General features: G+C 40.1%; 1 protein-coding gene across 2 annotated transcripts in view; it reads right to left on the bottom strand.

The window, feature by feature from the left end:
- Window positions 1-394: 394 nt before the first annotated feature.
- Window positions 395-26956, bottom strand: part of pld1b (phospholipase D1b) — a 37310-nt gene continuing 10748 nt past the window's right edge. Inside the window, exons 1-26 of one of the 2 annotated variants that reach the window (XM_065949034.1) lie at window positions 26426-26952; window positions 20514-20684; window positions 20249-20412; window positions 19357-19499; window positions 19010-19118; window positions 18832-18897; window positions 18644-18702; window positions 18261-18353; window positions 17858-18010; window positions 17263-17412; window positions 16574-16657; window positions 15808-15889; window positions 15499-15609; window positions 15235-15417; window positions 14380-14599; window positions 12464-12592; window positions 12262-12380; window positions 11143-11256; window positions 10716-10826; window positions 9736-9824; window positions 7614-7727; window positions 7132-7181; window positions 5885-6019; window positions 4902-5055; window positions 4526-4643; window positions 395-4296 (exon numbers count right to left, since the gene is read on the bottom strand). In XM_065949034.1, the coding sequence (XP_065805106.1) occupies window positions 4072-4296; window positions 4526-4643; window positions 4902-5055; window positions 5885-6019; window positions 7132-7181; window positions 7614-7727; window positions 9736-9824; window positions 10716-10826; window positions 11143-11256; window positions 12262-12380; window positions 12464-12592; window positions 14380-14599; window positions 15235-15417; window positions 15499-15609; window positions 15808-15889; window positions 16574-16657; window positions 17263-17412; window positions 17858-18010; window positions 18261-18353; window positions 18644-18702; window positions 18832-18897; window positions 19010-19118; window positions 19357-19499; window positions 20249-20412; window positions 20514-20652 (3114 nt within the window). In that variant the 5' untranslated portion in view covers window positions 20653-20684; window positions 26426-26952 and the 3' untranslated portion in view covers window positions 395-4071. Of the gene's footprint in view, window positions 4297-4525; window positions 4644-4901; window positions 5056-5884; window positions 6020-7131; window positions 7182-7613; window positions 7728-9735; window positions 9825-10715; window positions 10827-11142; window positions 11257-12261; window positions 12381-12463; window positions 12593-14379; window positions 14600-15234; window positions 15418-15498; window positions 15610-15807; window positions 15890-16573; window positions 16658-17262; window positions 17413-17857; window positions 18011-18260; window positions 18354-18643; window positions 18703-18831; window positions 18898-19009; window positions 19119-19356; window positions 19500-20248; window positions 20413-20513; window positions 20685-26425; window positions 26953-26956 lie in introns of those variants that run through there. The other variant, XM_065949035.1, reaches the window with a different exon arrangement.

The following is a 26956-nucleotide window of genomic DNA, read 5'->3' as shown; positions in this document are numbered from 1 at the left end:
TAGAGAGTAAAGTTTAAATGTTCAATATAAAGTAAAATCAAGGTTCTCTAATGCAGATGAGGGAAACGAATATTCTGAGGGTGAAGACTTGTTTTTGAATTTTAAGAATTAAATGCACAGTAAGTAAATTCTGTAACATAAAGATGACGTCGAGGCTGGGTTAGAGTTCTCTCTGCTTATTCATTTATTATTTTAATTTAGATGTTTTAATGTAAGCGTTCCAATAAAATTCTACATATTATAAGTTTAACTCCAAATAATGAGAATGAAGAAGAAGACATTGGCAGAGCAGACCACTCTGGATATCAGTAATAGCCTTGAAGTTATTTACACCCGCATTGATTAAACGTCCGGATTCACACTGTGTCTCCCGACAACACAAAGGATGACAAACTTCAGACTGATCCATTTTAATGATTTATCAATACATAATTTATTCATTCCATCATTTCACAAATAAACTTCACATGACGTGATACTGCAGATCAATTAATGGATCAAAACAAGCAAACAACAGTCTGTGCAAATAGTGCATTTTCATACAAAGACACAGTGACTCAAGCCAGAGAAAATAACAGGACAGGTTAGTGTTTTTCAAACCTCTGCAGCCCAGGAGGGAGGACAATGCTTTTAAAGGTTTAAGGCCCATTTACACCAGGTGCAAAACATTTGTTATTTATTTTAATGCTCCACTTGGAAACTGCACCTATAAAACTATTTAAAACTATTTCCACATTTTGGCTTCAATTCAAATTTTTTTTTTTTTGGATGCACAAAAAAAGTTAATCAACAAATGTAATTCAAAATCACCTTCGTTAGCTATTTAACTTACACCTCTAGAGGTTGAATTGATCGTTTTGTTGTTTTTATATTTCATTTTAGATTGAAACGGACTATTTGTGCATACCACAGTGTTTTATATGCTTTTTTAGGGGACTTCACTTGGTTAATTTTGGGCAAAGCTGCAAATATTCCTGATTTTTCTTAATCCATCACAAACAATAAAAATGTGGACTGGAGCAGGAGGTAGAACCCCACAGAGGTAGAGAAGAAGAATACAACAAAAAAAGAGCACATTTAAGGTGCGATCATCCATAAATATTAAAAGTAGAGAAGCATTCAGGTGTATCTTGCAGACCCACAGCTTAAAGACAGGCACAGAGTTTAGAATACAATAATATTCATGGCTTTAAAGGCAATCGTTCAGCTCACAGGATTCATGCTTTTATCTGTTAATGTTTAATGGCAAAGAGCTGCTGACATGCTGCACGCATCATTTCAAGGTACAATATATTGCACAAAAAAAATCACATGCACTTCATTTTAAAGACCAAAGAGGAAGACACCGACGAGTAAAGATGCTGCATTCCAGAAATGTCAGAAAATCAGAAATCCAGAAGCAACTGTTTGAGTTTTCATTCCAGAAATGAAGTCACCCAGGAGGTTTCTATATGACAGATTCTGATAACCATGATGTGAACATGCTGTTACCACTGTTTCTAACTTTGAAATGGTTTTGAGTAAGATATAATAAATTAATGCAAAATGTAACTGTTGTACCAATAAATTTGACTTTTTGTCCACATGGGGGCAGTAGAAACAAACTGTGAATTCAAAAGTAACAAACTATCAGCATGGATATTTTCAGATGCAGCAGATGAAGATTGATCTTAAATTCATTATGAGTTTAGAGTGACGTTTTAGGCCAAACGTAAGAACTACTCTGTGAAGAAACAGTGTGCTTATAGTGTTGTTGCTAGAGCTAACAGTGTGCTTATGCTCAGTGATGATCACACAAAGATTTATCACAGGCTCCCCAGCTCCTCTTGAAATCACTGAGTCTGTTTTGGCGTCTTTTACTGTACAGTTTTTGTTTCAAGCAACATGAACTGTTTTTGTTTTGTATTTAGATGCTGCAGGCAGCTGTTTCCAGCAAAAACAACAAAAAGGTTCAAAAACCCCACAACAGACCCCATGAGCAGACATGCATCTACACAATTTATTCACTACTTTCCTGTGATGATTCATTTCCAGAGCTCTCTTATTGTGTTTAGTTTGTTAAAAAGCTCCCAATTAGCAAAATAAGATTCTATTGATGAAACTTTCAATAAGACACATTTGCCAGAAGTCACAGGTTTTCAAGTAATGAACGTGTAGAAATTGATACACATAGATTCCTGATGATTCCCCACTGCAAAATTCAATAAAAGCGTAAAGAAGAGGAACATCGGGCCATTAAGGAGCTGTGATATAATGACTAAATTTCAGATTCCCTTCTTTTTTTTTTACAATCAGCAAAACTCCTGAACTAAAGTAGTGCAGCATTATAAAAACACCCACCCTGAACGTAACCTCAGAGGAAAACAGCCATCTTAAACGAATCAGTTTGCTCTTGCTTTGGGATTTCTGCCTTTTGACAATGAATGAAACCCAGGATCTTAATAACTCGTAAAAATGAATGCATGAATCTGTGGGAAATGCGGCTCAAAAGAGAACGGTAGCGTTTTATTTGACTGTAATTTCCTGGCAGTTTGATGGAAAGACAAATCCATACACACTCTTACAGAGAGGGGGATAAAGTCTACAATATTTGTTTTTCACTTCATTTTTACTCAACTTTATTTATCACAATTCCTGTTGAACTCTAGTGTTGAAAGAGACTTCCCAGGAAAATATGATTAAACTACAAGAAAATAAAGCCCACCAAATGAACTACAAAGACCAGATCAGAGCATAAAACAGGTCACTTAAGGTTGGATCCACAGTATGAGGAATGTAAATGAATGTACTTACTGTTAACATCATCGCCTTTGGCACTTGTGATTTCATGTTTGACATAAATATTAAAATCAGGAGTTCAGAGATATCAAAGGTTTTTTAAAAATGGCTGACAGCTCCGTCCAGCTCTTCACCCCCTTCTCTCCTCTCCGGTAAAGTGTCTTTTAGTGTCTCTCAAACCGTCCTCTCTTATCACAGAAGAGTCAGAGCTGCGTTTGCCAGACCTGAACGTTGCATAGTGTTATGAAGACAATGAAGGAGTGAGCTGTTTTCTTGTAAACACGAGGCCCGGGGTGTTCAGGCACGCTAGAGTCCAAAGCTCGTCTGCTGGTTGACTTCTCTCCAGGTTTGAATTCACGTTTGTTTGCATGTTCCATTTGTTTAAAATGTAATAAGTTTGGTCACTCTTCATGTCTTTCCAATGATTCCTTGCCAGTGTTGTAAGTTTCCCATTATTCTTGTGCATTCAGTGGCACTGCTGTTACAGAGACAGTTTACACCCACACCTGATGCCATTTTGGAATTCATTTTTGGCTGCAATTTAAGGCAGAAAACTCTTTAGATTACAGTCTCTTTTCTAATAAAACCAAGTGTTGTCCACCCTGGGTTCAGTCCTGCAGGCACACTGTCCTCTCGGACCCCAAACCTTTTCATCAAGCTAAACTATCAGAACTTGAGTTTATTTTAAAAGTTTTGGAGGGTTTAAATCGTGCAATCAAATCCTGCATGTGTGAAGAGGTCCAACATTAAAGTATTTTTTTTAATGCAGAGCAGTATAATTAAGTTGTCGGACTTATAATAGAAGCTCTTATGGACAGCAAAAACCTGACGCTTCTAATGCAGTAACATCAAAGTTAGAATTCTAATTATTATATTCGTTTTTTTGTGGCAGAAAATAGTTAATGAGCAACCAAGAGCCTGCAGACCAGGAGCTGGAAACTCCTGTGGGACAAAGATTTAAAGGACAAATGTGCCTGACAGCCTGAATTCAGGGCAAACACACCTGAATCTCTTTAGTGTAGATATCTATGTGCTAACAAGTGACTAAAAGCCACAGACACATTATATCAGAGCAGTTTTTTGTTGTTTTTTTTAACTAAAAAACACTTTGACACTTAAACAGCAGATTTTCCTTGAAGCTGTGATTTAAAATAAAAAAAAAACGTTTAAAAGCCGTTTTAGCCGCAAAGACTTCTAAAATGGCATCAGAGTGCACAATTGGACCTGTCATCCTCCAGCATGCTGCGCCTGAACACATGAACTCACGGTTGAGGCTCTCTCTCTCTCTCGCTCTCAGGTCCACACCTCCATGGGCACCATGGCCTCCTTGGAGCCCATGGGAGGAAGCAGATTCTGCTCGCACAAGAACTGAAGAGGAAATTGGACCAGGAAGCCGCGGATCTTCTTCAACTCCTCCCTAGCCTTGTTCGGGTCCTCCTTGTCCAGGCCCGGCTTGGCGAGGAAGCCCTCCAGCTCGAAGATGTTACGGACATCGCTGGATGGCAGACTACGGAAAACCTGAAGAAAGAGGAGAGAAGTGAGAGAGAGAAGCAGGATATCAGGAGCACTGAACATTTTAATGATGCTGGACAAATCCTTACAATCAGTTTGTATTAAAAGGATGAATCTCTGAGGTTCTGTTTCACATGTGAAGAAGATAAACTGTTTCAAGTAGTTCATCAATTTGTCCGCTCACTGAAACCTTCAGCAGCCATCAACACGAGCCGAGATTTAACATTAGACCAACCTTCTGGTAAATGGTGGCGTTGCGAGCACAGGTGGCCATCCACACCTCCTTATAGAATTGATCACTGATTGGGTCTGACACGTCGATGGAGGGATCGGTGTGAGCGCCGAGGATCATCCTGAAAAACAGATCCACTGTGTTGACTTTTTTATTTCTATGAGACACTTGTTAAGAAACTGTTTAATATCTGTGCACCTCTTAAAAATTATTTTGTTGCAATCAAACAGAAGACTGCATGAATTTTAGACTGTTGTTGACTGATTGAGAGTTTACTCATCTTTAAGTTAATGTTTCATGTCATTGGTATTCTAGTCAGATCAGAGTTTATCTAAACAAACATAAATAAGTCAGGATGCAGTTAGTGTGGGGTTTTTACTTGAAGCACTCGAGGCGGAGCTGCAGGGCGTATTTTCCAGCCTGGTACTCCTGACCATCCATCACAGCCGTCACCATCTCCGAGTCCTCTACAATCACCGCCACCTCGCTGTCCCTCTTTCCCAGCATGCTCCTGTCGTTGATGTTTGCAGACCCTTCAATAATATGAAGGCACAGGACAAGTTAGAGCACAGGAGCCTCCAGCAGATGGCGCTGCAGAGCCTATTTTCAGAATGCATGATTATACAGTTTCAATGTCTAAATCTTAACTTTCTAATTATTTGTATTATAAAATATCTACCCATCATATACATCATGCTGCTAAATGAATAATCAGGGATAAAAATCTGAGAAAATGCCAGATGATTACTGAAATATAAGAGAACAAATCTTCATCATATTCTACATCAGACTTTCCTTTGAGTTTAGTTTTATTCTTGTTATCCTTATGAGAAGTTTGCATCTGTAATGCAACAAAAACATGCTGATTAAACCACCGTAGAAGTAAAGTCACTTCTTTTCTGTGTGGTTGCAGCAAATTGACCAAATAGTTAGGGGTCAATGTTTTATGTGACGCCCCCACGTCTGCTTTCCAAGCACCACAAAAACAATAAAAAATGACCATTTGACATGACATGACTGCTTTCATCACCAGCCCTTCTGTTTCCTGTTATATATTCATTATCTCTGTTAATATTTATAGAAACTTGCTCTCTAAACTTCACTTCAACCCACCTGAAGACGGCTTTTACAAATTTCCAGCTTTAAAAATGTCTCATCATGTCATTTTTCTTTTCCGTCCTCTCAGATATTAAAGAATAAACCGTCTCTCCCGGCAGCTCTGGTTTCTGTCTCCTCTATTATACATGTTCAGTTTAGTGTCGAGGGAATATTTCATTACACCTGTCATCTTTTAATCTCGTAATGGAGACATTTAAGCCGCTTCATCAACGCCAAAGTATCGAGTACTGTGAGATGTTTTACCGATGATGACGGTGTTGTCGTCTGCGATCAGCATCTTGCTGTGGACGTAGATGAGCTCGGTGACCAGTTTTCCCTCCAGCTCTGCGTGAGTCCTCAGACCAGCGATGGAGATGTAGTTCATCCAGTTGTCCCCCACTGAAAGCCAGAAAACAGACGATCAGAGGAAAATATTTGAATGTGGTGGTGTTTGATTTCCCTCATACATAGAGTAAGAAGAGCTCCAAACTGAAGCTGTCTGCAAAAAAGCTCATCAGCGTGTGCACTTTCTGAGGAAGCTTAGGAATTTTAATGTTGACAGCACTTTTATGAAGATGTTTTATTCCTGTTTCATTGACTCAGTTTTAACATTCTGCATGGTGACCTGGTACGGATCACTCAGCATCAAAAACCGCAACAAAATACAGAGCATTGTTAAAATGTGTGTCAGAATCACAGGATCGCCCCTTTCTGACCTTTCTTACTTAAATAGAACAAAGTGTCTTAAGAAAGCACAGTCAATCTTGGCAGAACAAAGTCATCCTTTGTCCAAGGATTTTAAGTTGCTGCCGTCAGGCCGCAGATTCAGCCTGCCAGCATGCAGGACAAAGAGGTTGAGAAACTCATTTGTTCCTGCTGCCATCCCCTTTTTAAACCACTGTGTTGCCTCTGTTTCTTATCCATTGTATTTATTCACTGTCCTTTCGATGTTGTTTGCTCATTTCGGGGTGTATGTATGTGTGTGTTTTACTGCTGACTGCAAAACAAATTACCCTCTAGAAGGGATAATAAAGACAACCTTGAACCTTGAGGAAGAGGAGATGGTTTAAAACTCATTATATCCAGAAAAGAGGAAACTCTTTAACCTCTAAATAAATACAGACTATGTCTAAAGAAATACTTTGATTATTGTTAAGTTCATACAATTTAAAACTGATTGAGTAAAAAATGAGCAGCAGACGATCAATGTAATGACAGACATTCATTTTCTAAAAGTACATCAAATCAGATGGACGGGCGGTTCTTTATATTTTCTGTCATCACAGCTTGTTTCACAGTACTCAATCAATAAATATTTACCTATTTATCTTTGTTTCCTCCCTAAACAGTTTGTGAGATCGTTTTGGGAGTGTCTTTTGTCTTTTGGAAACAGCTGCAGGTCACCACTGTTTAGAAAACCACTGAAACCATCTCTTTGGGCCCCGCCCACACACGCAAACAGTTGTACAGTGTAAACTTGAGGTCAAACATTGTGGTCGCCTCTGACTTACTCTCTCTCTTGAGCTGTGAGATGATGGAGTGGTCTCCTCTGTTCATCGTCCTGCAGGTGAAGAAAGACACACAGGTGGATGAGCAGCACATCCACATTCCTCACAATGCAAGCCTTTTTGTGTCGTTGTGTTTGCACGGGGAGGGCCGTGTGTTTACACAAGAACGCAGGCAAGACAATGAATGTCAGCTTTAAAGGGTATGACATGCACACACACACACACACACACACACACACACACACACACACACACACACACACACACACACACACACACACACACACACACACACACACACACACAGCTATAGGGTTTACAGCAGTGTAGTAAAAGTTCAGTAATGGCCGTAATCTATCAGTGGCTCCTTCCGGGCTTTAACACTCGTCAAACACTCAGTTTTCTCATCATGTACAATGTCACACACATGTACACACTCACACACACACACACACACACACACACACACACACACACGCACACACCTGTAGTTGAAGTGCATGACAGCCTGGATGGCGCTGCCCCCTCCAGTGTTGATGTCTCCCTCAAAGCCAGGCAGCAGAGGCGTCACCACGTACACGCGGTACCTTTTACCCTCCCTGAAATGATTTAGACACAGAGGAAGACAAAGTGACAGTTAAATCAGGACTCTATGTTTGGGACAAATGCACAAGGAGGCGTCAGGAAAATAAATCAATATTGCGTATGCCAGAAGGGTCAGATCATCAACAGTTACCAAAACAGGAAAAAATAAATGTATTAATATTTGTTTGGCAATTAGAATAAAAAGTTTTCTACAAGCCCTCACTTTGGGACCCTGGTAGGGTGTCAGGGTTTGACTAAACACATACAGTATATGTGGGTGAAATGACTTTATATGATGGTATTTTTTCTTATTATTGTGGAAACAGTAATATATTATCATTATCATATTATTACAGAATTTAAAGGGGCCGCGCATATGAACAAACATGCCTGTGATGCCATATTTCACTCGTTTGTGTGCATGAGACCAGAGAAAGATGTAGCTCTTGACTGAATCTGTGTTGTTTAAGTTTTGTTTATTTTCCTATAGAGGTGTATTAGGCTTCTGCTGAAAACAACACAATTTCTGATATGACTATTTTTATAATAAAAGCTTTAAACTACATAATAAGTATGGATTTTTATTGTGAAGGGTTCCTTAGCGGAGTTACTATCGTGGAGCTTTACTTAGCAGAGATTATCAATAACACTGTAGGGAGTTACAGTAATCACCGCTTTGAGCATGAAATCAGAGCCTCAGCATGCTTCTTTGAATCAACCTGGATTTAAGACTCATCAGTTAAAACACATCTTAATGCAGGCGGACCTGTTACAGTGGAGATGCACACACAGACACCCGCTCTGACACGAGAAGGAGGCGGTCAGTAAACATGTTGATCCCTGTCTGGCTCAATTTAGCGTCAGCGTGAAACACACATGACAACATGCGAGCTATTGGTGGCATTAGTGTTGCCACCTGTATGAACTGAAATAACATCGTCATGATGCAGGTTTTATAAACAGTCAAGAGTCAAGCTTTGTCAGGTCTGTCGTCAAGCGGAGAAAAAGACAGCTTTTAAAATGAAAATGTAAAATTGATACATTTAAACAAGTGAGAAAATTGAAATGAAAAGTGTAAATGTTTGAGCTACAATTCTACAATTCACTTTTATCCAAAGCGACGTACATCAGAGAGTAAGTACAACACAAGCAAGGATCTAGAAAAAAGGGAACAATGTCAGTAAGAGCAAACAATCAGCTTTGAGTCTGATTGGACACACAGGTGCTGACAGGAAGTGACCAGAGGCAAAGCACAACATTCACGGCAGTTCTTGAGAGCTCTAATCAGTATAGAAACCATCTAATAAGTCGTCGTTACCAATAAAAAACATCGTCACAACCATCATCATCATCAATGATATCGAAACCATCATCATTAAGTTAGTAGGTATTCATGAAAAAGCTGGGTCTTTAGCTTTTTCTTAAAGGTGCAGAGAAAGATCGAGATCAGATTGTTGGCTGCACTTTGATGCAGATATCTGTTGATAGAGATAAATAAATCATCAGATTACTGTTGATGGGAGCCAGGGTGTCATTAGTGCTTTCCATACAGACTCTTTCTCCTGCATACACCAAAGCCTGCTGATATGTGTAAAGCAACTCCTTTTGTTCTCTATTCAAACTCTCCCCACATGGAAGTTTTTTTTTTTACAAACATAGCCATGTTTTCTTTAAATTAGCGAACATGTTCTCTGTGAGAAACCAGAAAGATTTAGTGAGATGAAAGCCGCTCCGGACTGTTTATAGACTAAAGCTTGGGTAAGAAACCAGGTCGGGTTTGTTTGGAAGAGCTGGTGCTTGTTCATGTGTTTCCCTCTGATAAGCTCTTAACTCCTTGACAACAAAACACAAAGTGAGAGACTGAACCTTGAAGGGGAAAATATTTGTATAAATCAACACAAAGGCTGAGTCAAACAGGATTTATGATGTGAAATCAGTCTATTAGTCATGTGGAAGGTACACATAGTTACAGGATCACATCCATAAACATACAGTGTGTGAGAGAGAGTGTGTGTGTTTAACCTGTATGCTTTGATGATACGCTCAGCAATAGTGTCTCCTATCTTGTTGAAAACCTGTCGGTTGTCGGCACAGCTGATGAAGAACTGATTCTGAAATTAAAACAAACAAAGAGGCATAGTTAATAATGTACGAGAACCCTTCTTAAATCAAATACAAGAATGAAGAAAATGTCTCATACATGGAAGTAATACAATTCCTTCTTCCATTTTTTTTTTTGACTGAGAATACTTAATATTCATATTTTTTAACAAAATGGCTGACCACTTAAAGGGAACTCAGGGATCTGCACAAACACAACAGTGAGTTATTGATGTGCATGCCTGTTACTTTGTTTAAAAGTTTGACTTAAGACTCAAGTGTGACAGATGAGGAAAGAAGAAAGAAGTGTTGAAAGGTCCATCTGATACTTCACTGGCTGCTTAGTCCTAGTGTCCTTGAACTCACCATCGGTTCTGTGTTTTCACTGTGATTGAGTAAAGCTGCAAGACGCTACAAGACGCTACAAGACGCTACAAGACGCTACAAGACGCTACAAGACGCTGCAAGACGCTGCGAGACGCTGTGAGGCGCTTGCTTGTCAGGTTAAGTCAAGATCTTTATTGGTAACATGTTTGGATGGATGCACATACTGCGTCCCAGGGCCATGCAATAAAATACTCAAGCATAATAAAATTCACAAAAACGACATAAATAAAAAACAAGCACACAGCCTGAGCAGAGCAGTGACGTCTGGACACAGACGCAACATTTTGAATCTTTAATTCACAAAAGCTTTTGTGAAGATTGCTGCTTCATGAGAGATCATTTCAAAACACTAATAAGGACAAGAACTCACGTTTTTTTTCACTTTTCTGAACATTTGCACTTGTAGTTAACCTCTGAACGTAGTTTAACGTGTCTTGTGTGATACGATTTTCACACCAATCAGCATAAAGAAAGGATGCGTTCTCTATGGCTGCAGTATTTTTGTGAATGAATACCTCTATGTAGACGAAGTGTTCGCTCTTCTCGATGGCGTGGACGTAAGCGTTGTGGATGGACTCCTCGTGGTATTTGATGCCAGCGGACCAATCACAGGCTGAGCGAAGGATCTGAGAGAAGAGAGACAGTGGTCAAAGTCTTAGAGGGAAGAGAGGAAATGTATAACTTAAACAAAACCTTTTTTTGAGTTTGATGTAGATTGACCTGGTAAAAAATATCTGTTTGACCACTGAGACTCTGAAATGACCAAAAGTTAGTTTAAGACAGCATTTTCAATATGGTGACAATGGTCTTCAAAACGCCTCTTCAGAAACTAATGGGTGACATCACTGAGACTATGTCCATGTTTTGGACGACCTATGATTAGACTTATAGCACAGTCATAATCAAGTGCATGGCATTTGAGGTAAACTACTAACTACCAACCTGTACTTTGGCGGGGATGCAGTTGGGGACTTGGTATCTCTGCTCTCCAGCGGTGGTGTGAGACTTGGGCAGCAGACACGGGAACGACGGCGAGTTGTACTTTGGCTTCACCAGCTGGAGGAGAAACAGGGAAACAGTCAGAGGGAGCTTTCGTCTTGCACATGCTGCACGGCTACTTCTCTTGCTACAACAATGAGGAAATCTGCAGTCAGTTCAGAGGTGCACTGTAACAATGACTGTAAGTCTCTGCATGGTCAGCTGAGCCATCAGGATAACTTTCACATCAGTACCATCAGGTAATTTTTTCATCTAAATGGGCTCATTCATTCCAAAGTAGGCACTCATATTTTGAGCCTTGGAATTGATTGGTTCCTTGATTCAATTTACAGCATTTGCCCTTTACCAATTAAATCAGCGAGCATTACACTTGGTGACCCTGAGTGTGTCGTGCCAAAAACTGGTGAACTACCTTGAGGCAGATGGTCCTGTCAATGGAAAGAAAAGCTTTTCTAAAAGTCAAAATCTTTATTTAGATGATAGTTAACATTTTACCGATGATAGCTGTGCAGCTACAGTGAGCATAAAGGGTCTGAAGGATGTCTGCAGGAAATGATGCAATTTTGCAACCTTTTTATTCCCCCAACGTCCCATTTTTTCTTTATTTACTGCAATCTTATGTTCTTGCTCAACAACTGTACACATTCTATAAAGAGGGATGTGAAGTTACATTAACGCACATGATGGGAGACAGTTCAACAAGTTTTGTATGTTTAAAGCCGAGAGTAAATGAACAGAAATAAATCCATTAAACGACGTACAAAAAACAAGATAATTATGCATTATACACATACATTGAAGTGTACACCAGTATTCATTTACCATACATGCACATACAAAAAGGGGAAACATTCACATCAATGTAGCATCTGTTAGTTTGTCAATTCCAAGAACTGCTGCCTTTAAACCCAGCTTGACCAGGACTGAATGAATCTGTCCATTAGTAAACGAAGTTAGAAGATATTCTTTTTTCCATCATAAAGATTGAATTAAAAAATCTTTATAATGAAATCCCTCTCTATCGCTCTCTCTCTCTCGGACCGAAGCAGCACGTAAACTGACCTTTGTGAAGTTCCACCTTTGAATAAAGTGTCTGGCCACGTCTCGAGCTGCTTTCCCATGAACCACTGAGGAGATGTCATGCCAAGGCATTCTGGGAGTTGTGTGTCTGTCTATGAAATCTAAAACAGCACAAACAGAAATTTCAGAACTAATTTTTCCCTGATAACAAAGAGTCACTTGTAAAATGTAATAGTGTGCTCACCATCGAACGGTTTGTCCAGTTGAATCCAGTCCTTGTGCACAAAGTTGCAGTAGTCTTTTCCGTGCCAGAAGCGCGTGTTTCCAAACAACTCTCCCACCCCGGTTTGAAGACTACGCACTGAGCCGCTCTCTGAAACACACACAGGAAATCATGTCATTTTTCCTCTGCACTAAAAAATAAAAACTTTAGTGACAAAAAATCTTCCAAAGACCAGTCCTGCAGGATCTTTTCCTTGAAGTTTTAGTTACTCCTGAAGAGATGGAATTTAATGATGGCCCAGGAACTATCAATGCTGACTTTTTAAGGGGGAAATCAATCATTGGCCTGTTTTTGGGGTCTGAATGAGTAACAGGTACAAATAGTTTGTGGACCTTTGAAGTAGATTGTATCATACACCAAACTCCATTAACAAAAACAGTAATTTGACCTTGAACATGGGAGTTGGTTGTCTACCACTGCTTCAATTTGGGTTAGTTTGGTTGTGTTATTGTGTGTTACATACTTATTGTGTTTGACCTGCATGGTCAAAATCAACCATCTTCCTCTTAAAGGTCTATCTCTGTAGGGATCCTTTCCGTAATGTAGTCAGACACTTACAATAAAAATCTGAGCCCGTGACAGTGTACATACTTTTGTAATTTTCATTCATTTGGAGCCCAAAATAAGTTCACATTGAATCCAGGGTTACATAGAGGAATTTCCCTTTGAGCCTGAGGCTGCGGGGTATCTTAAACATGGTCGAATCTGTTTACAGTAAACCAGAGGACGATGCTGACTGTGATGCACTGGTGTTTGTAAAACGGTTTGAAGGCACTTTTGCAGAGACGAAACAGCAGCTGGAGGGACAACAGCATGGCACTCAAGATTTATAAAACCTACTACAGAGAGAAGTACAGAGACTGAACTCAACTTTATCTTTTATAGCACTTACCTTAAAAACATTGAATCCTGTTGTTATTATGATGTAAGCAACTGAGTTGAAAAGTAATAAAGAAAAATAACAATGGAGGAGTGTTATCTCCATGTCATTTTGATTTGTTTAAAGAAGCGTTTGTTTGCACATTAATCGCTGACTCTTCTCGTCCATCATGCAAGCAGGATAAACAGATACAAGCTTTGCAAACAAACTTCATCACTCTTCTGACTCATACAAACCTCCTGCATCTGTTTCAGTGCAGAACAGACACGTGTGCCAAGAAATAGGAGTTTGTTTAGAAACTAAAAAGGGCAAGTGATTACACGCTGCAGTATTTCATCCCATAAAACCCCGGCCCTCTTTGATGTGCAAGACTTCCTAAAAAAAGGGGAAAAGGCGGCACATGACCACATGTTTACTTGTTCCCCTTTAATTGGCTGAACTCTTTAAGTTGGTGCTTCAGACTCTCACACAGACAAACCAAAGGAACCAAAGGCTGACATAAAAACCACAGCAAACCACACTAGAAGACAGGAGGAGGTCAGCAGGGTTTAAAACTCGGCCACACTGCGACTCCACACTCACCAGCCTGACACTGGCCAATTAGAGAGGCAGTCCTCAGCTCAGCCAGCCTGCTGTGGATCAGATTGTGTTGGCTGGTGACACTGTTGGACCAACCTAAACAGAGCGGCCACAAACACTGAGACAAAAGCCCAGATTGAGGCTACAGCAGCAGCTAATGCTTTTTACAAGTAAGGCCTCTAAAGATTGAAAACGTTCAATCCTGCAGTCTGACCACAATCATTAAAGGTAACATTGAAGTATTTTTTTTCTCACCACGTTGGTTTTGCACTGATTGTCACCTGTCTCCTGGTATATGGCTTGGCACAACAAACACCTTGCTGCTCATGCTCAAATTAATGATTCCGACCAAGCAAAAATCACAATACAGTCAACAAAACAAAAGAAATAAAAATGATAAAGCAAAGATAAAACTCACTGGCTTCGTCTTCCAGGTCACTGTCGCTGTCAGCGCTGGCAAGCCCGTGTTTCTGTAGGTGTCTCTTGATACTAAACCTGGTCCTCTTCAACCTCCCCTGACCCTTCAGCTTGGGCTGATCCACCGAGTCTGTCACCGTAAACACACCATTCCCATTGCGCTGGGAAACCCCGCCACTGCCGTTAGCAGGGGCAGCCATATTGGGAGCGACAGCTTCAGCCTAAAAATGAGTTAAACACCCAGCATTAGATGGATGGATGGATGGATGGATGGATGGATGGATGGATTGACAGACACTTTGTCATTCTATAAACAAAACTATGAAACAAAACTTTGTTGGGCTGCATTTCCGTTAAGCAGCATATGTTTGGCTATTTATCAATAAAATAAAATGATTGCCTAGTCGACGAATACTCAAGAAATTGCAGAATAAATAAATAGTTATGTTTATTTACTGTGAATCAATAATAAACGTATTTACAGTTTATGAACGAGTTGACAGTATCCATAAGGTCAAGAATAAATTGTATAAATATGTAATATATATATATATAATAGCTTAACAGCTTTGGTACAGTGAATTAATAAGTTAAATTAGCCAGGGTTCCCAATAAAAAAGCAAAAACATTGAAGCAAAAAAATAAATGAAGAGAAAGAGATCCATTTAAAACAGGAGGGTACCATTCATTATATCAAGTAAACAACTGACCCTTTGTGTGCATTGTGTGTATAGAAGGTTTTCTTGGTTTTATTTTAACTGAACCTGAAGAATGAGAAGTGAATGTGGAAAGTAAAAACAGACAACAAAAAGGGAAAGCTGAAGATGAAGGTGCAATTGCTACACCGGTGCCTTACTTGCTCCAAATGTGAGAGTGTCACACTCCCGACATCCGTTAGCCGGTGTTCCCTGTCGTCCCACCGACCGTACGCGAGGTCAATCCCACCAACGAAGGCCACCGACTGGTCGACGATGATGATCTTCTCATGATGCGCCCACAGGTAGACGGCAGATGAGACGTGGTCTGGATTACGCATCACCTTTGGAGTAAAAGTCATAAAATCAAACAGGGAACATGTGTATTCATGCTGACACAGCTTTAAAGGAAATCACACACAGACCTTGATGTTGGGGTGGAGGTGCCGGAGAGTTCTCTTGCTGTATCCTGAATTAATGCCCAGAGCTAACTCCACCTCTTTGTACAGGATCACAAAGATGTGCACTCCTTGTTCCTATAGAAACAGTAGCAAAACATCAGTCCAAGTTGCTGTAACTTGAGATAACATGTTGTGCAGTCTTCTTTTACATAAAGGGCCAGTATCTAAAAAATATTGTATTTATTTTTAAAAAACCTTTATTTTTAAGTCTGTATCCAGTCTGTGCGATTTCAGACAAAAAAACAACAATAAAGAACCGGTTTCTTTTCTTACCGCTTTTCGTTTCAGGATGGAGTCCAGACGCCAGCGGTTGCCCTCGACAACCGGCCTCTTTAGGAAGATTTCTGGACTTAACCTGTCAGAAAACACACATCATAGGACTTTATATTTTTTTCTTTTTGTCAGACAAAGCCAAGAAAACCTTTCTACAAGCTGTCTCTCCTTAAAAAGTAAACTTCTGTCTGATGTTTTGCTTTTTTTCTTTCTTCTTAACGTCTTTCGTCATTTGTTTTTCTTAAAATCCCATTATCTAGCACAAAACCTTTGGATAACAAAGTACAGTTTAATACCAATACATTTTTTGGGGGGTGTTTAAGACTTACGGTGACTGGGTACTGTTCCAGCATCCCTAAAAACCCTGAATAAAATTTGTAAAACTCTATTACAACAAAGAAAGATGCATCAGACATTTTTTAATGACTATACTCTTTGCAAGTACACTTGCAGATACGCACTCACATTTCGCATATAGCACTGAAATGTGACTGTGAGTGTGTATAACAGTAGTCTGAGCCTCAGACTGTAACTGATCTGTTTGACCAGAACACCTCCCAAAGAGGTGACCGCCAAGTGCACTCCCTGCACCCTGATACACACACACACACACACAGAAAAAGACACACACACACAGAAAAGACACATACAATCAGACTGAGTCACGCACAAAACCAGGGTCTTCCTCTTCTATATACACAAAATCTCCACCTGCAGCAATATTTCATTTTATTCTGCAGACACACACTCAGAAGTAAATGCTTACCACCAGTCTGTGATGAATATCTCCTCTTTGGCCGCTTCAAGAGCATCGGCCACATCTTCCATGTACGTCTTCCCATTCACATACCTACAGAGGACGCACACACATAAATATGCACATTCACACAAACCCAAAAAATATACACATGGGCAGCGCACACACTTTTAGACAGAAAACATTTACCCAATAAAGACTTTCTGCTCTCAATAACATCTCTCAACATCTCAAATAACAATCTGTATATCTTCTTTGTTATGCTTTTTCTGGAGGACATATCAGCTGTGAACACACACACACACACACACACACACACACACAGTCTCACAGACAGTATAGTGTTGCCCAGCAGGGACATAGGTGATGAGCAGGGGAGGCTCACTTTCACTCTCTTTGTGTCGGGTTACTCCAGCGAGCCACACACACACACCATACAAAAACACACACTCACACACTCCCTGCTAGCTGGACCGGGCTTTGTCTAGACATTTTCACGGACACCTGGCCCCGGTGTTTGGCGCTAATTTGCAACCATGTTATCCCGAGGCCCCGAAGGTGAACTCCTCATTTACATGTAGAATAAAAAAAAGGCTAATTTAACCACTAATGAAGGCAACAAATTGCTGATATCACAGATGAAAAAAAAACTAAAAAAAAGACACCAGTGGACAATGTCATTTGGTTGTCATGGTTACCATTTGGCAGGGATGTTAACTTCCTCTCTGGCGAAGGATCCGAAGCGGTGGTCGGTGAGGAAGGCTGAGCCGTGCTTCTGGACGAAGCCTTCAATGGCCTGACCCCACCAGCGGGCGTGTCTGTAGCTGCTGCACTTCAGCAACAGCGACCTGTACACATAAAACACACACACACACACACACACACACACACACACACACTATGAAGAACCAACTATTAAAGTTTAAATGTTCCACTGATGGTAAACTCTTTGATGCTGCTGTTTTTTTCCCCACTTTATTAAGAAAAGGGGCCATTTACAGTGTGTGCAGAACAATGGATTGGTTTGTGTTATGTTTTGAATTTGCTGTTAAAACAACAAACTAACCGAATACACAGCAGTCAACAAACAACTCTCTTTCCTGCAAGTTAAAATGGGATGTTTTTCCAGTGGAGTCTAGTGGTTTTGAAGGTGGTGACTTACCAGCTGTTTCTGCTCAAAAAAGAAAACATCTCGTATTTCACTAGTAATAAAAGCCTTTTGGTAATCAACGCTGATTAAACATATAAACTGTGCAAAACTCCTTGTAAGTAACAGCTTTATTAATCACACACCTGGACAGACTGTCGATGCGAACGCCGTGTTTGGTCTCTGTGTCTCTGGAGTCCATCTTGATGCTGAACTCCTTGTCAACTAGCATCACAAAAGAGATCGCACCAGAGTCCGGCTTCATGTAGAGCAGGAACGAGTCCTTCACTACCAGCCAGCTGCAAAAAAAAAAAAACAGAGGAAGAAAAATGTGAAAATTAAACTCTGACCAAATGAGAGCAGAAGTTGTCTTAAATCAAACTTCTGTAAATGTGTAAAAAAAAAAAAATCCTGGAATCACAAAGTCTTCAAATAAACAGATTCCTGTATTTAAGTTTAAGGAAGTGCTTCTATTCTACCCTCAGCCGTAAAACCAGGACAAACAAATGCCCTACACCACTTTGAAAGTTTGTCTGTGTGTTTTCTTACCGTTTGGACCAATGGTAGCACATTTTACTGCGACCGCAGCAGTTCATCCCGGGAACACGATGACCGCCGGATCTCTTCTGCACCATCCCTTCTCTGAAAGACAAGAAAACATGTTGTGCATATCAGAAAAAGAATATTTCTACATATGCAAAAACTCATGCTCTAATAAAAGATGATGTTTACGATGTTAGGGACAAAGTTTTTTCTGGATGCAAACTAAAATTGTGTCAAACTTTGTCATGAAGAATGCAACGCTTTGGATGTCAAGGTGATCATTAAATGTGCTTTTGTCACCTAGATGTGCAAAAAGATTTTTGTGTTTTCAATGCTTATGAGTAATAGGTAAATACAATTAAAAATAACTGATATTGGGTTGTTCTTACAAGCCTTTTGGTCCCAGATCGTGGATAAAAGACAGTTGGCTAACATCAATGAACTCCATCTGAAAGAGAAAAAGTGTTTCCGATCAAAACAAAATCTGTAGCAAATATTTACACTGTTTTTCAGAACTTTATTGTCATTTATCTAGTCAATTTTCAGGCATTTTCTAGATATTAAGTACCACCCTTACCGTTGCATGGTAGTTTCTGTACATTGGCACCTTCAGCAGGTTATTCAAGTAATCTTCTAGTTGTTTCTGTAACAAACACATCAGAGTACTATAGTCAAGCCAGCATTATCAAATTCGATAATCCATCAACTATTAACGAGTATAAAAGCAAGAGAGGCGTAAATGAAAGCTGAGTTACCCTGCGACTGGAAACCTGCTCCTCTCTGCCCAGCTCATCTCCTCTTCCTCGGTGCAGGGTGGGCATGTGTCTCACCCCCTCTGCTGCCGACTGCCTCTTCACTGTGTGACTGCAAAAAGAAATGACAAAAAAAAAAAGACAAGAGGTTGCTATTTCAAATACCAAAGATGAAGGCAACCTGTGCAACAACTATTGCAACTTTCTTGGTTGTTAAGGCCACTGAGTCAACACAAAGGATTGTCTGTTGAAGGCTAACTGTGTCCAACTTCAAGTTTCTGAGGCTCAACAGAACCATAACCTAAGCAATCCGGAGGAAGAATGGGCAGGAAAAAGTCTTGAATGTTAACCTGCGTGTGGGCAACGGGAGCTTCATGAACGTCTTGTATGTCCTGAGCTCTCTGTGCAGATCCATGAAGTGTTTCTCCTTCCTCTTCACCAGCCACGTGAACTCCCCGTGCTTCAACTCGATCTTAAACACCGCCGGCATCGACTGAGAAAAACAGAAACAGAGACACGGCATGCTTTAAATATTTAACGTTTCCTCATCTGGTGTTTCTAGTATTCAGTTATTTGCAACAGCTTTTAAAAATTAACAAAAACAGATCATAGCTGTTTCTTTCTTTTCTTAATTGCTTTAGAGAAGATATCTTTTCATAGTCAGAGCTAGGATAATGTAGCAACATCGGGCACCCTACAGTGACTCCAGGTAGAAAGTTTAAAGTTTGGTTGGAAGACAGAAAAGCAGCCATTAAACGTATCTCTTTATGGAGACTGACAACCAAGCCAATCTCAGGAGTTGCTGCTCTACCACTGCCTCCTTTGTTCGGTGTGTTTGTGTACACTTTGGTGCTGTGCCTGGTAAAATGACTGTTTTGTGAATGGACTCTGGAGGCTTTGAAGAAAAGCACTCTTACAGTTGTTTCTGTTTTAAAAACAAATCCAACCCTTTGACAATCAGGCTGTAGGGATCCTTTCTGTAATGTTGTCAGACACATAAAACATTGAAAATTTGAGCCTGTCAGTGGAAAATATTAAGTACAAGCATTTTGCCCCTCAGCATTAAATTACAGCGATCTTAACCCATTTCAAGCGATCTACGAGAGACACTCCAAGACTTTCTATTTTAAATATCTCAAACTATGGCCCAGGTTTAATAATATCCAAATAACCCTTTAACATCAGCACATTAGCATCAAATATTGTAAGCATGTAAGCATGCTAACCAGAGACTGAGTTCACCTTGTTGATGCTCCTCTGCGTGGTGACGTTGAAGCGGTCCTGAGCCGAGGTGAAGCGCTCCACCTCCAGGATCTTAGCGGTGATCGGTGAAGACAGGAACACTTGGGCCCTGGACTCCTTAAAACCCACCGTCTTGTAGATAGCCGTGAAAGGTAAATGATCGGCTGCAGAAACAAACAAGCAGATACAAGAACTTACTCGAACTCATATTGTTATCATAAATTAAAAAAAGAGGTGAATAAACAGCTGGAAAAACCACACTCACCTGGAGTGGTGGTGTCGGTTGTGTCGTACTCTCCATCTTCCAGGTCCAGCTCGTGGGTGTCCAGCTTCTCCATGATGTCGGTCATATCATTAGCAACCAGCTGCAGGGTACTGGAGTTTGGGTCGGACTGCCGCAGCATGGTTAGCACTCAGACTGGAGCCCAGGGCTCACCTGGAGGGACAGGTAAAAAGGGGGAATTTTAAACCAAAGGTAGGGGATCCAACTTGAAAAAGATTCTTTCCTTTGAAGGATTGGGTCGTGTTGCAGGCACACAGGGGTGTAGTGCAGGGTATAGGCAGACAGTTTTAAAAAAAAAGCTTCTTACAAGATGATTCCACCATTGATTCTGAACTCTTCCTTCGATAAAACATCAGTATTCTGTTGTTTTAAAAATGAACAGGAACTTGTTTCAGTTTCAAATAAAAGACCTAAATGAGTGTATTGTATTTGGAAGTTGAGAGAGAAAAACATATTTTGCAGTCGTCTCTTGTTTTTTTTCTTGAGCTGTATTTGTCAGATAAATGTAAAGATGTAAAAGTATCGCAGATGTAGAAAGTGTCATTAAATAAAATATTGACGCAAAGCACAAGTACCTCAATTTTTATTTGACAACAGTAATGAATGACTGAATGTAATAAAAGTATAAATCTCCTCTATGATTAAACTCTGTTCATATCAACTGAATGATTTCTTCACTCCTTTTGTCTCTTTTTTTTTTACATCCCCGACTCTCCAGCCTTTTTGTTCTCACTCTCTACCTCCTCCACCTTTTCCCTGCTTCTTTTTCTTCTTTAGCCGCTTAATCCGATCAACCTGCATCTCTTTCTCTCTCTGTCCGCAGCCTCAGATCACATCAGATCAGACACTAATCCAAACAGGATTACAGATCAGAGACAGACAGGAAGCAGGGGCCTTTTCAAAAACACATTCCTCTGAATGAAAACGTGTGTGTGCAGAGGGGAGAAAGTGAGTCACACTGTGAGTGTGTGTTTATGGATGAAAGGATCGACTGCAGGGTTCGCACATGAACTGACCACAAAACATGAAAGTGACACCAAACTGTGTGTGTTGATGAAACACAGACAGACACAACAACTGGACGATTTCACCTGAACTCCCAGGATAAAGAACTTAATCTGTTATTGATGATTCATTCAGTTAAACCCTTGAGCCAATCAGAAACAAGCAGATGCAGGTGCTTGGAAAGTTTTGTGCAAACTCCCTCGGTCTCAGTCGGAGGTTTTTATTTGAAAAGTGGAAACACAATGCTGTAATGTCTCATAAGATTTATATAGCTGCAGAATCACCAAAACACACAGGACTCATAACTGTAGTCATACTCTGAATAAAGAGGAGCACAGTCATTAAGAGATCCAAAACCTCTTGAAAGTTTCGAAAAGTGTGCGTCTTGATGAAAAAGTATGTTTTAGTTCCACTGAAACTTAAACTGAGGTTTAATTGCGGTCTGTCTGCTCTCACTTCCTTTTCCTCATGACTCCACCACAAACCCCTTTGGTCAGACAATCTGTCCCACATTCATTGAAAAACTAAACAGGTCTGAACACTGTAAAGGCAAACAAGTCTCAATCAGCAGCCATCAGTCCAGTTGTTGTCCTCAAGAAAGACCCTGACCTGACACACCCTCACCAAAACACACACACTGTGCTCAGAGATGTACCTTGCTGTTTCCCTCGTTGAAGCAGAACACGTAACCATTTCGAACAACTAAGTTAAAATTTAAAAGTTAAAGTGAATCTAGCATTCAGGTTGAATTGTCCCCCACCCATTTTCTGAGATCTCCTAATGGCCATGTAGGTTCAGTGTTGTCACAAGCTGGAACTTGCTTGTACAGAGACTAGCTCTGTTGAAAGTAGCACTGCCGTTTGGGCTATGATGTCCATATGGTAGGGGAGGTAAGATGGTATGGTCGGGTAGGTGTTGTGGGAAGGTGAAGGGAGGTTTCCACTTAACAACACCTGTGATGCTCTTTTTTTCTGATCGGTTTACACGGTTGGGTTGTGGGGGCCAGACTACCTGGAGCTTGCATAAACAGTGCCTGGGTCTGTTGAAGGTGGCAGTGCTGCTTGGGTTTCAGTGGCAACTAAGGGCCATAGGGTATAGGTAACTTATCAGAGGGGCATGATTGGGATGAGGGTTTCTTCACTGAGCACTTATCCTTTCATTAAGGCATAAGGATCTTGTTTTTATTTCAAATTAAGAAAGACATATAAACTGTATTGTTTGCCTGAGTTTTTTCTGGTATCCGCTCTGCCTCTGATCAACCATCACCAAAAAATACACTCTTTATTTGGTTGCCGTTCACCTTTAGCGTTTACACACACCTCACATTCATCAAAAGTCTTGAGGTACAAACTGAAACAACGAGATGCAAATGCTATAACCTTTACTCCACCGCCATGGCTCCACATTTGGTTGCACAATCCAAACACAAACACTGCACACTGTGCAGAGTGTCGGTAGTATGCAAACCAAACACAGCACTGAGATCCTGTGTGTGTCTGTTAGCCTCTGTGTGACTGCTGAATGAGGTAAATGTGTGTTAAATGCATCTCTGAGGTGTGTCTGCAGACATCTAGCAGAAGCTGCTGGATGAACCAGGAATTCAGAAATAACTGAAAACCTGCAGGAATGAATGCAAAGTAAGAAATACAGGATCAGCAGGTTCAAACTGAGCAGAAAAGTGAGATTATACAGATTCAATTTAAGCAGCTATGGGGTGTGATGTGTTAACAGACAGGCTCTGCTTCAGGTAGGCTACTTATTAAAACGTCCACATTCACTTTCATGTCTTTAGTCAATGAAGGGAACATGTCGTCATCACTAAAACAAACAACAAAGAGCCTGTTCATCAGGCTTATTTAGGTATAGACCCTGGTGCTGAACAGGTTGATGCATTAGCATCTGTATAAAAACTGTTTAGTGTATATTTTGTTTTTCTTAACAGAGACATCTTTGTGTTCTGCCCAGCAACTACAGATGTAAATTAGCTCATTAGGCCCCTGTCAAAATCAACAAGTAAACAAAATACAGTAGAACATATCAGACTTTACTCAGTAAATAATTATACTCACATAAGAGACATGAGATGTTAAATTATGAAGAGAGTAATAATGAGAAAATGATGAACTTGTACATTCCTCTTCCCTAACATCTAATCCACTAATAATTGATATAAAGGTTAAAAAGTTCAACATAGCGCTAGAAATTAGGTTTTTATGATACCACCATTTTTAAACTTCCATATGATTCTATTCAAAAGCCAACTATAGCGATACCTGTTTGGATACCACAAGAACAAAATTACAAGTCCAAGACCCCCAATTTTGAGCAACTTCTTGTTTTTAACTGTTAAAAAAATGCAGCAGCACTTTGTTTGTATTGCACAAAGATGTTGGTGTTGAAATGTACAGTCTCCTCCTCTGCTCCCCGTCGGTTTGTAAGAGACATAAATGTAACTTTGTCGTCTTTATGGGACATGAAAAGGACTCGAGAAATGTCAGTATGTGTAAGTATCTGACGAACTGACCACACACCTCTCTCTCTCACTGGTGGAGACTTTCAAAGCTTTGGTACTTTACAATGCATCATTACAATTCTGAGATTGTGTTGTTTTAAAACATGTGGTATTGAAAAAGTAATGAAGTATCATAAATGTTGACAACCCTCTATATCACATTTTAAGGATATGACTCTCTTGAAATATAATTTACTTCATATTTTTGTCTTTAAGTCATCAGTTAAAAAAAATATTGAGATATTGTAAAGGTATCTGGTTCATGAACATTATGGTTGGAGATAGTGGAGATTATAATAAATGTAACTAAAGTATAACTTTATTCTATCTAGTTTCCCAAAAAAGAATAAAGACTAAAGTCTGCTGTCTCGTTTGCATTTATTGCCTTCGTGTTTTTTCTTTGTTCTGGGTATTTGTTGACCATTAACAAACCCGTTTTGTGGTTTAGCCATGAAGGTAAATGTGTAAAGTTTCTGTTTACATTCAGTGTTTGTAACCTCACAGCAGTGTGTGTTTCCATGAAGGCTGTCAAACATGTCTAATGTATGTATTTCAACATGTTCTGTGAATGTTCTCCAGTTATTTAAAAACCGGATTTTTTTTCCTCCATGTTTACACGGAGGGGCTCTTCTTCTTCATGCCTTTTGCTGGTGCATTGTGGATTAAAGATATATGAATTTAATTTATTTTAGATATCTAACTAGTTCTAGTGGTGATCACCATTTGTCATTTTTGTAGTTTGCATTGATTTCTGCATTTTATGTTGTATTTGAGCTGATAGGAAAATCAGCTTTACAAAGACTCCTTTCTAGTTTAGGATATTTTCGGAGGAGGCAACCTGAGTTCAATCTAAACTGGAGGCTGTTGGAATCACAAAATATATATTTTACTATGATTAATGTTGGGATTGTTTGGCACATGTGTCTGTGTATTATGCCCGGCCGCATTGAGCACTTACACTAATTGGGAACAGTGTGGACCATCGCCCCCCCCCCAACTGCATCACTCAGCAGCCAGGTGGCAGGCTGATGAGTCTTCTCACACACACCAACACGCACACACGCACACACACACATGCACGCACGCACACACACACACACACACACACACACACACACACACACACACACACACAGAAGAGACACATACAACAATTTTCCCTCCCTCTCTGATATTTCGTGCAGGTTGAAAGCACTCACTGGCAATGCAGAGATTAATTATAGTCACGTCACAGGTAAAAATACAAATGAGTTGTTCTGCTTCTGTAACTGGATCAGATAACTTTGTAAAACCTTACAGGTGAAACAGGTTCTCGTGCCAGTGTCAAATACCAAGGAAGACATCTGAGTCAGAGAGATCCCCACACAGAAAGTATGAAAGACTCAGTTCATCCTCTGCATCATCATCTGCATGAATCTCAGCGTAATTAATCAGGTAATGAAAGGTGACGCACAAAAAAAACGAGACCAAAATAACCATGAAATAAAAGTGTGTGATCTCACACTCCCTGGATTTGTTAGTTGTAGGGGGTTATTTTTACTGTGTGCAACACAAATATTCTGTGAAGTCAGCATAACGACACTCTGATAGAAGCAGATAAAGAAAGTAGCTCCTGTGTGTGTGTGTGTGTGTGTGTGTGTGTGTGTGTGTGTGTGTGTGTGTGAGTCTGGTAAGAACGTCCACTAAACGTTTTTTTTTTTTTTTTTTTGTCAGTGACAGGCTCAGATTGTTGTTGTAAGTGCCCGATAACATTACAGATAGACTTCTTACAGGTATAAACCTTTTCGATGATTTATTCAAACCAGAAACAGATACTCGTTTTAGGGCCACCAAACCAAAAACTGACACTGACCTTTGATATTCAACTCAATACCATGTGTTTTTAAACAATACAATCTCTCGAGGATAGTATCGAAAAGTACCGAAGCTTTTACAAACTATATCTATTGCATTATACAGGAGTTTAGGAGAGGAAGGAATCCATCATAAATTGAAATATCATAAAAGAAAAACTCCACTACAGAAAGTCTATCTTGCACAAATACGTTGGCAATGTTTAGTTTTTGTGTAATTCAGACATTGTGTAGGGAGTTTGCATGCAGTTTTTGGAAACTGAAAACAAGAACTTTCAAATCAGGTGCCTAGTACTTCTATTTCTGTTGGCCAGTATCAATAGTACCAAGTTTAAAATTCTGGTGTTGTGAGTGAACCCTCTAACACACACACACACACACGCACACTTAGAGTCCGCTTGGAAACTGGAAACCTCCAACTGGCTGGAGAACACTGTATTATACAATAGCAGGAGGAGCACGAATATACTTTACTTGCACACAAACACACACAAACACACACACTTCACAGAGCACACACTGACCTGAGCCCACGGAGGCTGAGGGAAGCCCATCATCATCCTCACCATCATCACCATGTCCTCACTTCTCTAAACTCTTCCTCCGTCAGGAAACAAAGTAACTGAAGACGCTTTTTTAAATTGACTCACACACACTCTCTACAACACACACACACAAACACACACACACACACTCACACACACACACACACACACACACTGTCTCACACATCCACAGACACACACACAGCCCAGGCAGACAGTCTAGCTGGTGAGGAGCAGAGTGCAGCCGGGACACAGACAGAAGAGGGGAGAATCAGTCTGACCAGACACAGAGAGCAGAGAGGAGACGTGATTGGCTGGAGGGACATTCAAGGAGTTCAAAGAAAGCCAATGAGAAAAGAGGGCGGGACCTACTGTTTGAGGCACCTGTCTGTATTAAAGGGACTATGTGCCTTTAAAGGAACTTCCATCAACTTTTAACTCATCGTCGTTTCAGTCACAGATTTTGGTTAATCAAGTAATCTATTGAGTCAAGCAGAAAAAAGAATATTA

This window comes from Labrus bergylta, chromosome 20 (assembly GCF_963930695.1).
Source record: "Labrus bergylta chromosome 20, fLabBer1.1, whole genome shotgun sequence".
NCBI lineage: Eukaryota > Metazoa > Chordata > Actinopteri > Labriformes > Labridae > Labrus > Labrus bergylta.
Note: the sequence above shows the minus strand (reverse complement) of the source record. Positions and strands in the feature narration are given on the sequence as shown.